This window comes from Harpegnathos saltator, unplaced genomic scaffold (assembly GCF_003227715.2).
Source record: "Harpegnathos saltator strain DR-91 unplaced genomic scaffold, Hsal_v8.6 scaffold345, whole genome shotgun sequence".
NCBI classification, from domain to species: Eukaryota; Metazoa; Arthropoda; class Insecta; order Hymenoptera; family Formicidae; genus Harpegnathos; species Harpegnathos saltator.
In genome coordinates, this window is record NW_020230145.1 from 43,101 (window position 1) to 57,213 (window position 14,113).

A 14,113-nucleotide genomic window follows, 5' to 3' on the forward strand; every position below is an offset into this window, starting at 1 on the left:
GTCGATCTCCTTCGCTGATTGTTATTTGTGTTTTTCCGGGCTTTCCACGGACGCCCTCCGCGACGACGACGACGACGACGACGACGGCGACGACGGCGACGGCAGCGTCCCTTTTTGTCGCACCGCCCCACTCCCCCCTGTCCCCTCTTCTTCGTCGCTCAGCAGCCTTCTTCGCTCTCGCTTCTTTTGTCCAATTGCTATGTACATTTTTAGCGTCCAATCTCGTCCGGCTTTGATGCTCCCTAAGCTCTTTTCTCCTTATCTCCGCTTCTTTATACGGCTTCCATCGAGCGAGAGAGTCTCATTTAAAAAGTGCATTATTATCTGCAGATATATATATATATATATATATATAAAGAGAGAGAGAGGATACATATAAATTATATATACATATATAACCACGTTTTGCCGCCGACCTGCGCGAGCGATAAAACGTAGAATTAAATATTTCTCCGACGAACCCAGCCGTCTCTCCCGCTTTTCCGCTTCTCCCTCCCTCCGTCTCCCTTTCTCTCGCTCCTCGCTCCTCGCCCATTGCCCGTTCCCTTTCTTTGACCGTAGTCTCTCTCTCTCTCTCTCTCTCTCTCCTCTCTCGCTATAATTTACTATTCCACTCTGCTTTCCTTTCGAGCCCCGTCGTCTTTGCTCACCTCACTATAAATTACCCTTTCGTTACTCGGCGCACTAATCGATCTCGCTCGCGCGCCTTTATCCTCTCGCTGAAACTTTCGACCGCACCCCGGTCCTTTCCGCCCTCAGCCCTCCTCCCTCGGGCCCCTCGCCGCTCTTCTCCGCGCAATGTCTGTCGGCAGCGCGTCCATATTCCGCCCTTGCTCGATGGTCTGCGGTCTATCGAGTCTAAGATCCAGATCTCCGTGGAAATACCTTCGTTCAAACCTCCGACCACCGCCCGGCTCTCCTCTTTTCGACCTTTCGTTCTCTCGACCATGCTCTGCTCCTACACTCTTCAAGCACTCGCACTGACCCCTCTGACTCGCCCATTCTCTCTTCGTCTTCGCGCATTTCTTATTCTTTCTTCCCTCTTCTTTCTCCTCCTCCTCCGCCTCTCCCTCTCTCTCTCTCTCTCTCACACACACACACACACACACACATACACCACACTATCTCGACTTTTTCCTTCATCGTGCCCTCACCCTCGTCTCCGCTTCGTCCGCCCCTCGTAAGGAAAATCGTAATTGGCCCTTCGGCCACGAGCGACCACGGTGGAAAGCAGCCGAGAGAGCGAACTCTGGATAGCGGGAAAGGATTGGGGGTTCTGCGGGGGCAGGGTAATAGCGGCGGCGGCGGCAATGGTGGCAGTGGTGGTGGCGGTGGTGGTGGTGGTGGTAGTGGTGGCGATGGCGGCTGCAAGAGATCTTCGGGAGTGTCTACCCTATATCACGGGGGTTGCTGGGGAAGTACAAGGGACACGGGGCTCTTCCTTTCACCCTCCTGGGAGCGAGCCGGCCATCCCGTCGCTCTGAACTTTAGCCCGGGTGAGATATGCAGAAATTAAATATTCATTCGGGTTACCGGTCCTCTCGGTCCTTGTTCCTCCTTCTCTCCGCCTCTCTTGCTCTCCTCCCTCCCCCTCTCTCTCTCTCTCGCTCGCCCACCTCTCGCCCCCATTCCTCTTCCGTATTCCCATGCATGTATCGTGCCCCGACTGGCTCTCGCACTCTTTCCTGCTACCTTCCTTCAGGAGTAATGCGCTGGCTCGGGGCCAGTCTCGTCGATGCTCTCTCGATGTTCGACACATTCGCTCGTCTCGCACCGCGCGCGTATCAAAGGGAGCCACCGTCGGACGGTAGCATGTGAGCGCGTACCGTCCCAGATGGCAGCCGTGTTTCACGAATCGCAGAGGCTGCGAGCGAAATTAGGCGGAGAATGGCGGATGTCGGCCGAGACTCGCGTTATCACGGCTCTCCCGCGAGATCAACCGCGGTAAATCGCTGGTCCCCTAACGCTCTGAAATCCGTTGCGAAATTGTAAGCTCATGTTAATTTTCTTTAACTCATCGCGATGAGACGTATGAAACGATGACGGAAATGGAGGGGGAGGGGCGAGAAGAGATACGCGACGAAAATAATCTCAATCAGAGCGATTCATCTCCGTCGAATAACGCGCGGCTGACGGGTCGCGCGTCGTTGGCTCCGCACCCTCTCGCCGCCCCGTCTCTCTCCCCTCTCGCTGTTTCGCTTCCCTTTCTTCGGACCCGACTACTTTCACGAACTCTCTCTCTCTCTCTCTCTCTCTCTCTCGAAGGCCGTGGCGCGCATATTGCGCCGGAAACATACCTGTTGAACCAGAGGCACCGACTTCGATGAAATAATGACGAGTGGCTTATGCGCCGTCTGCAGCCACTGCCGCCGCCGCCGCCGGCGGCGGCAGGAGCGGCGGCGGGCGGCAGGATGCAACCGCGCGCTGCGTTGCGCAATGTGCCCTCCGCTCTTCCTCCGTCACCCTTCCGCCGCCCTCGCTGTGACCGACGAAGTGTTCTCCGTCAGCGTTGGAATTGCATCATGTGCTTCCTCACTCACCCTTTTCTCTCTCTCTCTCTCTCTCTCTCTCACATTCTCGCTCTCCAGCTTTCCATCCTGAACACATCTTGCGGGATGAGCGCGCGGCTACAGTTTCGAGGAGGCGAAGCACCTCGCGCAGGATAAAAGGATTTGTTTTACTGCCATTGCGCGCGGCGGCGGCGGCGGCGGCGGCGGCGGCGGTGGCAGGAGCGAAGACGGAGATTTGAATAGCGTTGTCGCCGCGTTCGTCGTACAACGGCGGAACGCTAAATTGTCGGAATCGCGCGACCGATAATTCGCACCGTCGACACACACACACACACACACAGGGAAGAGTTGCGGTGTTTTACCGTCGGAATTGCTTTCCCTCGGCGCTCGAGGATGTCTCTCTGGCTTTCGCCGCATTCCCGGCGAATCCGGCGGCCTCGCTCTGTTTCAAGCCGCTGCGTAAGCCGTGTAAGCGAGGACTCGAAGCTACTTTGCGAAAAACGTATTGATATCCTTTGAAAGATCAACGAGCGCGGTCGCGTGCCAAAGTCGAAAATTACCGGCCGCCGCTTTCCGATGTTCCCCGGTGAGCGTCTTATGATCTGAGGCTGATTGTAATTTTGTAATTAGCGAGTCGTCACAGAACGCGAGTGCCGACAATCTTATTCCACCGTTAATTCACGCAATCGCAATTGATGGGCGCGCTTCTTGCAGATGGAACAAAAGCGGATGTAAATTCAGAATTCAGCCCTACGTTGGGCGCAATTTTTTTTCTTCCTTTTTTCTTTTCCTTTCCACCCCGGTTCTCTCCGTTAATTTCGCCATTTCTGCATTTGCACGTGACACGTTCCTGCCGGGATAGGCAAGGAAATCGCGCGGGCGCGCGCGTTTCACGAATTGTAAGTCCGTTTTCCCGTCCCGAGAATGAAAATGTCTGCCCCATTTATCCCACGCGACAAGATTTCTAATTACGCGAGTCTAATCCAGTCGCGCGACTATTTCGCCCCGTAAGAACTGATAACTCCGGCCGAGGAGGGTGGACGTTCGCCTTGCCCCTTTCAATTACCATAATTAACATTCCCCAATGATGGGATTTCGTCCGGGAGCAACGGGCCCCGGCGACGATGTGCAGGCTGGCGCGAATTCGTCGAAATAATCCGCGACGGGGCATTATGAATTTCCTCGCTCGACATCGGGATCGCCAGGTAGAAGTCGCAAGATAAAGGTCTCTCTCGCGCATGCGTTCGGCGCATTTAAAATATTAGGGGTGCCGGAACGTCTTTCCGTACTTTAAAGCCTTCAATTTTCGTGGTGGTGGTTATAGTACGAGTCCTTAATTTTAATCCAGAACTAATTTAAATTCCACGTTAGTTAACGACGACATTTCCTTATCGTGTGTATTAATTTTCGATTAAGATCGAATTTGGAAAATGGCAAACTTGGAGAAACGAAAAGACTTTCCGGTACCCCTAATGTATCACTGTGAGACTTACGGAGGAACTGCCGTCCTTCCGACGGAATTCTGCCGGAAGAGGAGAGAGACAGAGCGATGAAATTGCTCGACCTCGCGATTCGCCGCGACAGTCGACGCCCCGGCGACTCATTCGCGCGTCGAATCTTCGGCTATGAAAAAGTCCATCGTTACCGCGAGACGCGAACGTCCCTCGATATCATCGCGCGCATGCCTCGCGCATGAGCGAATAAAATTCCTCCCGGATATTCCGGCTTCTCGCGGTCGCGGCAATAGCGCGCGGCCATTCCGCCGTGATCTTACGTGCGTGTTTCACGACATCGTTTCAATGCCGTTGCGCGTTACGGTAACGACTCCGCGCGAGCGGCGCAGCTGACGTGTGTGGGGCAGCTCGCGCGTTTCCGCGTTTGTGACTCATCCTCGTCGATTCGTCATCTCGACCGGTCGTATCGCGGCCGCGTCCACGAGGGAAATTACGCAAAATCAACAACCGCCGCTTGCCCAAGTCGCTGTCGTTTCGCCGGATACGGCTGAATTCACATCACCCGCCGTCCAGACGGCGGCAGCCGTCCGTTAAAAAAACATTCTTCGGTGCTTTCTCATCGGAGTGTTTGGTATCCGCCACCGACACATTTTAACCATCCCTGTTAAAAAGAGAAGAAATTGACGGAAGCTCGACGGAGCGTCCTGCTTGCCGTCGTTTGACGAATAATGTGAATCCAGCCCAACTGTCTCTCTCTCTCTCTCTCTCTCCCCCTCCCCCTCTCTCTCTCTCTCTCTCAACCCTTTAACGCCCGACTTTTTTAACAAGTGTTTTAAGAATAAAATTTAAGTTTTTTTGAACTGAGACTATAAGTAGTGATAACCAAAAAAAATGCCAGAATTTTATATTTACGAAAAACTACGGAATTTTCTGACGTATCAAATGATTCTTGATTTTTTTCAAAGCGTCTTCTTGTATTTTTGTTTATTGTTTATTGGTAAATATGACTTGGGTCTTAAAAGCGAATATACGAAATGAGCAACCTACACAGAGAAGAATGAAGGGTAATCTACACGACATAACTCTGATAGTCAGCTTGACATTTTTGAGCTGAAACTTTACTATATTTGTGAATGAAGTTTATCACTCAGAGCGTCAAGCTTACTATTTCAAAAGAATATCTTATAGATCACCATTTAGATAGTCAATCGTCCCTTCATTTTTCGCCGCATAAAAAGCGCTGTAGGCCAGGTTTTACGAAATTAGGTTGATTTCTTGATTTTCGTGTCCACCATATTGGATTCGCCATTTTGAATTTCTGTATTCTTTTAATTTCACATTTTGCATCTGAGAAAGCTTCCAAATGTATAAAATTATAACAGATACCAATCTATTCATTTATAGTGCACTTCTAGATGTCAGTAACAATGCTAACTATGCCTACTTGGAATTTGACAAAACACAATTAAAATTGAGCTAAAAACAGACTAAACCGAATCTACATACAATTTATATGCCATTTTTTAGAAGAAGAATTCACCTTTACAGTAGTGCAAAGAAAACGAACATATCTCCTTTTTTGACTAAGTTATGGACTCTTAAATGCGTTTCTGGTAACTATAGTTACCAGTAGGCGTTAAAGGGTTAGAAAGCAATTTTTAACCAGATCATTTTACATGACGAGACTCTCTCTCTCGCGCGATATCGGCCTGCCATGATCAACCGAATTGATCTCCCGATATTAATATTAAAACAATCGGTTGGAAGTTGTAGGGCGGCCTCAGCGAGGAAATTTCACTTCCGACGAATCCGATCGTTCGTGGATAAATGGGTGGCCTAATCCGCCGAGAGCTGTGAGATTTATAGATGGCCGATACAAGAGGCGCACGATGTTCATCCGGCTGTAACGAGAAGCCTCGTATGCTTCTGCGGAACGGGGGGGGGAGGGGGCGGACGTTAATGTTTAAAAATCCGACGGCAGAAATCGCCCCGCGTCGTCGCCGGCGTTCCGTATAAATTCAGAGCGATCGCGAAAGGGTTAATAATCCGACAGGCTGATCTCATGTTTAGCCGGGGTCGTAACGGCCGACCTACCGGCGTGGGGGGTAGGGGGTTGGAGGAAGGGTTGGTGATCATGCCGCGCGTTTCACAGCGCGGTTTGAATTTCGACTTGAATGCGAGCCAATATGGGGTACATAACTTCACGCCGGCCATTAGTTTCGCCTTTACGAGGCAAATGAACCATGGCCGAGAGCGCGCGCGCTCGTAAGATCGCGGAGTTTACATTTTTAACGACGGAACACGTTCGCCCCCCGGCTGCGCTTCGAGAATTTGTTTCGCGGCCGGCGCGCGCGAGCGAGCGAGCGGGCGAGCGAGCGGGCGGACAGGCGGGCGAAACCGCAACGAAACGACCGATTCTCCTCTCGCGCGCGTTTAGAGGAATAGCGCCGCGCGTTTCGCGCGGGAGATCGATTTAACCCCCGGCAACATCGGGCCCTGATTTGTGTATTGCGCGGTGCGCGCACCGCGCGTTAGCCAGACAGCGGAAAGGGCTGGCGTGGCGGCTGGCTCGATCGTGATCGCGAGCATCGAAAGCGCATTTCCTTAAATTTAATATCGCCCCCGAAATAGGTGGACCGTTAAAACCTTCTCGCCGGGAAATACCGTCTCTTTGCGTTTGCGAAGTGGTGTTGCTAACGGCTTTGCAAAAATCGCATCTGGGAATTATATTTTTCGAGAGAGAGAGAGAGAGAGGGGGGGGGGAGGGCATGGAAAAGGATGAAAAGGAAAAGAAGCTCGAATGCCGGCGGTTGTTGGTTGCTTGGTTTGCGCGACGGTATTGGTTAATCTGTAATAAAGAGCAACGTCGAGACTACCGCATTACGTTACAATTGTCCTTACAGTCTCTCTCTCCTTTTCTCTCTCTCTCTCTCTCTGTCTCTGTCTCTGTCTCTGTCTCTGTGTCTCTCTGTCTCTGGTTTTCTCCTCTTCTCTGTAATACCGATATATCGGAATCCCGATGAGACTCGGGCATTGTCGAGTGCGACGTGGTTAGAGGTATTTCCTGTCGACGGGGGACGAACTTTAACTAGTTAAAGCCACTTTCAGTAAGGGTCGCATTGCCGTAACCTCCTTACGGGATTACGACCCTTATGGAAAATTCCGAAGGAATTGGCCAGCGACGAAGTGAAACTCATTAAATTAATTTGCCGCGAGAACAACGACACCGTCGCGTCGTCGTCGGCGGCGCAATTATGAAATTATGTGTTCGCCGATTAAAAATCGATCTAACCGCCGTCTATTTCGCCGTTCGACTGGCGAACGATGTACACGACGATTCGTTCTCACCCACCTCCGTAGCTCCTTTGCAATGCACATTCGCAATATAACGACTTGATGGTTAATCGTAGCAATTTTATTTCTTTTCAGGGCGATCGACGGAGAAGGAATGGCAGCCGGCAGGAAACTCGCGAAGTAAGTTTTGTATACACTCGTACTTCCCTTAATTTCTATTCTTTCTCTCTCTCTCTCCCCCCCCCTCTCTCTCTCTCTCTCTCTCTCTCTCTCTCTCTCTCTCTCTCTCTCTTTAGTCCGCCAAGCCGGGTTCTCCCGCTTGGCACAGAAAGATAGGGACAGAGGAGAGAGAGAGAGAGAGAGAGAGAGAGAGAGAGAGAGAGAGAGAGAGAGGGAGGGAGGGAGGGAGGGAGGAGCGAGGAGAGTGAGCGATTTTCATTAAAACTGAAATATTTCTATCGAACCGAAAGTAAGGAACAAAGGAGCGAAGTAAATCCGATAGTATCTCTTTTATTCCGTAAAAGTACAAACACGGAACGGGACGCGCTCTGGACGCATTTCGTGCCATTTGCAAAATCGGCGACTCGATAAATTGACTCGTAACATTGTTTGTCGTTGCTCGGTTCTATCGCGATTCGGCGTGGTGTATGTGTGCGAGTGTATCTGCGGCGCGGTAAACGTCGGCAGAGACGGTCGCTAAAGTTCAAAGTAATTTCGGGACACGCGGCAAAACGTTTAGCACAGATTCCTTAGCGTCCATTGACGATCCCGGAAACACGTTCGCGGCATTGTTTGAGTTTCGATTTGAACGCGGTCCAATATGTACCGCGCGCGGTACATAGTCGTCTATATTAGCTTCTCATTTGCCTGGCGCACGCGATGTTGCCGCCGATGCCATTAGACCGACAGAGAGAGAGAGAGAGAGAGAGAGAGAAAGTTAGAGTTCAAGGGAGAGAGAAGAGGGGAGAGTGAGAAAGGGTGAGAGGTAGAAAGCGGCCAATTAAATTAACTAATAATACGCGTCGTAATCACCTTACATCGCGTGCCGTCCGATCAATTACCAATTAAATAACACAGAAATGTCCCGACAAATTAATAGGGGCTATTAAGAATCAAGAATCGTACCGCATAAAAATGTAATTAATTTTAATGGCCGCGTGCGGAAAAATCGTGGCGATTGATTTTTCATTTTTAACGAGCGATTCCGCGCAACTTGCACGAGGAAATCGCTCGCGCGTGTGTGTAATGTAATATGAAAGAGAAATTTTTTCGATGCAAATTTGATTGCGTGGAACGTTGAGATAAGATTAGCCAGATCGCGGTCGCGAGATGAAGGAACCGAGGATTGTCATTCTCGACTTTATTGTGTAGAACTTTCGGATAAGATGAAAATCCAATAGAGTGCATCAGAGAGTTAACAGCGATTTGGTAATATCTACGAAGGTTCTTTCTCTCTCTCTCTTTCTCTCTCTCTCTTTCTCTCTGGCGCGCGCGCGCGCGTTCTTTCTTTCTCTTTCTCTCAAGGTACACATGTTTCGCGGCGTCGTCGTTTGAGCTTCAACTTGAACCGAAGCCAATCCGCGAGCCGGTGTTTTGTCCTCCGGAGCGCGGCGAATCGCGCCATAAGGACGATCGTTACGGCGATTCACGATAAAATCCTTATTCCACGGCTCGCCGCCACCGCCGCCCGTTTCCGTCAAGGGGGTGAAGAGAGAAGCGAAACCGCTTTCTTAAATATTATTCGCCCCCGAGCGTTCTATTATTCCACGCGAGACAGAAGCGACCAGGAATTCGATCTCGCCGTGCACGGAAAATTTTCATGGGATACAACCCGTGCATTTCTCTTGCTCTCTCGCTCTCTTCCTCTCTCTCTCTCTCTCTCTCTCTCTCTCTCTCTCTCTCTCTCTCTCTCTCTCTGCCTCTTTTTTCTCTTCCTGTCGTTCTTCTCTTCCTGCATTTTTCCGCCCTCTTTTCCTCCTCTTTTGCCTCTCTCTTCTTTTTTTCATCAGGACGAATTCGTCCCTATCGACGCGGATCGAATCGGCAGAATTATGTTGTTGCGCCGGCGAAACGAGGTATTTCGTTTCTCGCCTTCGACGCGCGGCTCCAGTGTTTTATGTAAAGACCGAACAATTTTATTCCACGTTCCTCGAGTACACTCCTTTCGTCGCGCCGTCCTTTTTTCTCACTTTTCCTCCTTCTCTTCCGGTCTCTCACTCTCCGTGCCTCTCTGTCCCTCTCCTTCGGGGACCTCCTTCCGCCGGCGTCATAAATTTCACCCGCTCTACCCCCCTCGTGCTTTTGCACTGTTACTCGCCCATATATTCCGATATCCTGGAACTCAACCTTGTTCCCGCAACCCATTTCGAAGCACTCCCGCGGTTACTTTGGCTCGCCCACCTTATACGTATATCGCGAATTCCGATATCGCGACCGCAGTGCTCTACGGATACATTCAGCAACTATATCTTCGTGCTTCACGCAGAACGGATGAGGCTTTCAGTTTCATCGTCATTCTGGGCACCCGTGAGAGCGCGTGCGAATTTATTTTGTTCGCCGTACACGTAACGAAGGACCAAGGTCGGACGAGGGTACTGATGAAGGAGGCACAATTCTGCATCTCATCGTTCAAACGATGTATTTTAATTTCATACCGACACCCTAACATCCATCTTGGCAGATATTAAGATATATATATATATGGAAGGATTCACAAGGAGAATGTAAACCGTAAATAATTATTAATGAACAAACCTTCTCCGATCGAATCTGTGCGAGAGCGCCGGCTAGCGGGCGCTTTTCAACTCATTACCTGGTTTTGCGCCAATTCGACCGAGACAGCCGCGTTTTATAAGAAAATTTTTCCATGTACACACGCGAGCTATTTTCATGCTATTTTCAAGCGGGAGTTAAAGAAACGGGCATGATGTATGAAATAGACGTCACACGCCAACGACGATCCATTATAAAACGCCAGCAGCCCGAGCAAAACCCATCGTCCATCTACCGATCGGGCTTTTTAATGCGTCCTTTTTCTGAAAGTCGTCCGCTGTTTCCCCTGTTTCGTTTTTGCGTGCGCTCCGCGGAACGTCAGCAGCGACGTGTCGTCCTCCGCTTTTAATTTACCGGCCGAAGAGCCGATTGTCCCTCGTGCGTCGTCGTCGTCTCTGTCCACGTCGAAACGATTTTCACTCTATTTGCTTAGCCGCCGTTTAACGGCCGGCCGGTGCGCGCCGCTAAAACCCACCGCAAAATACGAGGAACGGGACGCGCCAAGGAACCGTATTTTCCTCGTCTTTGATTTTTCCGACAAACTTGTTTTTCTTTTCTCCTTTTCCTTCCTTCCTTCCTTCCCTCCTTCCCTCCTTCCTTTCTCTTCCCTTTTATTTGTACACTTACCGTCGTGCACCGTACGAATCCCTTTTCCACCTCGCCGGACATTCCGATATCCTAGTACTTAACCTTGTTCCCCTCCGATCCTCCTCCCCGTCCCCCTTACCGTGACATTCTCTACTCACTGTTTAACTCCTCGCTCGTTCTCTCCTTCGTTCGTCTTTTTATCTACAAGATACCACGCTGAAATCGCGTTCGGCCGAGCGGACTCTCGACTTGTAAGTCGGCGGCATTTTTGATCGCGACGTCGTGTGTGTCGGAATGACCGCAGCGCTTGTCGTTCATTCACCCTCTAAATTTCTGTCACTTTTTACCTCGTCTTTTTAATCGGATCGACTGATCGGATTCTACTTTTACGTTTCGCTCAAGACTCAAGTTCGACTTATTGCTCCACGAAGCTTCTCACTGATTCGCTCCTCCCTCCCGTCTCTCTGTGTCGCGTATTTTTTCTCCCGCACAATTTGTCGCTCATCTCTCGATGGAGATGATATTTTAGACACAATAGAATATCCCCCCTCACCTTATTTCGCCTCGATACCCGATACATCGGCGACTCTTAACTTCCTCTCGCTGACATATCCGCCCTTTCAATGGGGGCAGAATCCATTCGACCCGACGATTTCCGTAATCCGTAATCCACTCGGTTCTCGCTCGTCGGCGTGAAATTTTAATACCAAATCGATCCTGCCGCCGCGGCTTTGTCGCCAACGCTGCGCAAACGGTATCGATTTCGACCGCCGCGCGACAATTACGATTGACGTTTCGATACGCGATCGAGGAAGCGGCCTGATCGGATTCCTCGACCCGATGTCGTTGTTGCTTTCGACAACAACGGGGCTTCAACCGGCGCGCGACCCGCTCTCTCGCGAGAGCTGCCGTTCAACTTCGAGTTCCATCATCCTAACGGCAGGATACGCTTTCTCGCCAGTGGCGTAACCAACGAGTTACAAATCCCGAACAGCCCCTGCTGCCGAAAGATGAAAAATAGGAAAGACAGAGAGAGAGAGAGAGAGAGAGAGAGGGAGGGAGGGAGGGAAAGAGAGAGAAATAAGCGAGACCGTGACGGAAAAAGAATAAATTCGTTTATTATTTCGAGACAAACGTCATCGCGCGCGAAACAAGAGCGAGAGACAATACGAGAATGAAGAATGTGAGCGTTGTACGAGACACCGAACGGCAAACGTCGACGCATCGAAATTGATAAGGAGCAAAACAGAGACAGACGAAAGACAAATACACGAACTGATTATATATATATATATATAAAATGTCGGCGCGAGAATCTTGTTGTACTTGCGCCGCGAGAATTGCGCGGTGCCGAGAATATCAATAGAGAGAAGCGGGTCAAGTATATAGCTGGATGAAATAACTTATTTATCTAACCGCTTGTTTATTTATTCGTCGCACGGGAACGATATTAAATCAACGTCACGCGCGCACGCGCACGCACGCACGCACGCACGCATGCACTCACGGGATACATTGAAAAGTGCGCAGCTTAAATAATTGATCGTCGAGAGAACTCGAAGTGGCGGCGATGGCAGCGGAGACGGATCGAAATGCGATCGGGTCAAGGGGGGAGGGAGGCAGCACGGCGGGAGGGACACCGGAGGAAGGACCCTTCGGTTTCTTCTGCGGCGGAAGGTGGTGCGCGCTCTAAGCGTGAATTACGTCACTGTCTCTTGCATTCGCGAGAGCGCGCACACTCGAATACTCGAGCCGCGTCATAAATTTGCGCCTCGCCGCCGCTCGCCGAGTTGTGCGCCGCTCGCTATTTTGCCATGAATTCCGATATCCTAGAACTTAACCTTGTTCCCGCAACCCATTTCACAGCTTTCCCCTTTATTCCTGTCCGGCTCTCTCAATACCGAGACTCTTCTTTTTCTCTCTCTCTCTCTCTCTCTCTCTCTCTCTCTCCCCTCCCCCTTCCTCCTTTCTCTTTCATTCTCCTTCTCTCTTTTTCTCTCGCGTGGGCGCGCACGTTGCACTTCCACGGGAGAAATATATCCGTCCTGACGTGTCGGCGCTCTTTGTACCTCTCCTCTTTCCCTCTTCGTTTTTACCCGTCTCTTTCCCCACTTCCCTTCCTAATCCGGTAACGACACGTTCGACGTCTGTTCGGCAAAATTCCGCGCGAAAATGGAGAGTCAGCTTCGACGAGTCCGTGGGGAAACATCAAAATCACGCCGGCGGTACTCCTGAACGTTAATTGCTGGACGATAATTGAGTGGCCGAAGGAGTTTTCACGACGGAGCATTCTGTGTGCATAGACATGTCGACCTTACGAGATCAAACGCGTGTGATAAGAGCCCGATGACGGGCGAAATTCGAGCGAGACTCGAGGTAGAAATTCGCCAACACGCGCGCGCAAGCAGCAAATAGGCTCGTTCCCTTCGGCTGAGCCGCGCTGTCGCACTCTGGAACTTCGTTCTCTCTCCCTCCGACGCTAGATTATACGCTTGTCTCGTTCTAAAGGGCAAAAAGTGCGCCCCAGTTCGGCGGGAAAGAGAAGCAGAGGCCTTAATGTTACACGAGCTCGGCGCACGAGCGCGCGTGCATTGGAATACGATTGGAATATGATTACCGCTCACCCCCTCCTGCGCGCCCCCTGTCCCCGAAATACCCCGGGCACGTCGGTAAATCGAATTGGACGTTGATTATTTCTCTATTTACCGTGGTGAAGCGACGCTCGTCGCGCTCTAAACTCGTCAGCCCCTTATCTATCATGAGCGCGCGCGCGCGCGCGCGTTCAACAAACTCGAGGAAACTGGAAAATGCATATCGATCACCCCCTCCGTACCCCCCCCCCCCGGCGGCGGCCAGTTATCGGCAGTCCTGCCAATAACGGCAGCTGCACAATCCTAAGTAATATTAATACTTGACAGTGGGCAAAATAGCCATTAAAGATCACCGCCGCGCGTCCGTCTGTTAATAATTAATGGACCGCATCGGGATGAACCGGCGCAGGGGAGGGGGTGAGAATAAGAGGGAGTGATCGATGGCGTTCGCTGCGACTGCGGGCGGCGCGCGCGCGGTCGATGGAAAATCGAATGCCGGCCTCCTCTTCCTCTCCGCGGCGTGTGGAGATACGTCGTTCGTCGTTCGTCGGTGCGCCATCGAGTCGGCGCCCGCTCCAATCGAATCTCCGTCAAAGCTCGACGAACTAAAGCTAAATTCTTGACAGCACGGACGAACGGAACCTCGATCTTGCGGAAAAGCCGAGACGCGGAACGCGCGCGGCAGCTAGTCTCGTCGTGCTCACCGCGCGCGCCGATTTTTCCCTTCTCCTTGTGCATCCTCGTCCTTCTCCGCCCTTTTGCCCGCATCCCTCCTCCCTCGTGCGCTGCCCACCAGTACCTCTGAGGAGTGCGGGATCTTGTTCGGTGTGCACTCATAAATCCCATCTGGTCGCGAACACACGTCCCGTTGCTTCTCCATGAGCTACTCTCCCTACCATGAGCG

General features: G+C 51.3%; 1 protein-coding gene across 1 annotated transcript in view; it reads left to right on the plus strand.

Annotated features, from left to right (window-relative positions):
- The window catches only part of LOC105182703 (insulin-like growth factor-binding protein complex acid labile subunit), a gene marked incomplete at its 5' end in the record, with an annotated part of 101,028 nt that overhangs the window by 21,758 nt on the left and 65,157 nt on the right, over window positions 1–14,113 (plus strand). Inside the window, one exon of the mRNA XM_025300281.1 lies at window positions 7,394–7,438. Coding sequence (XP_025156066.1) covers window positions 7,394–7,438 — 45 coding nt within the window. The remainder of the gene's footprint in view (window positions 1–7,393; window positions 7,439–14,113) is intronic.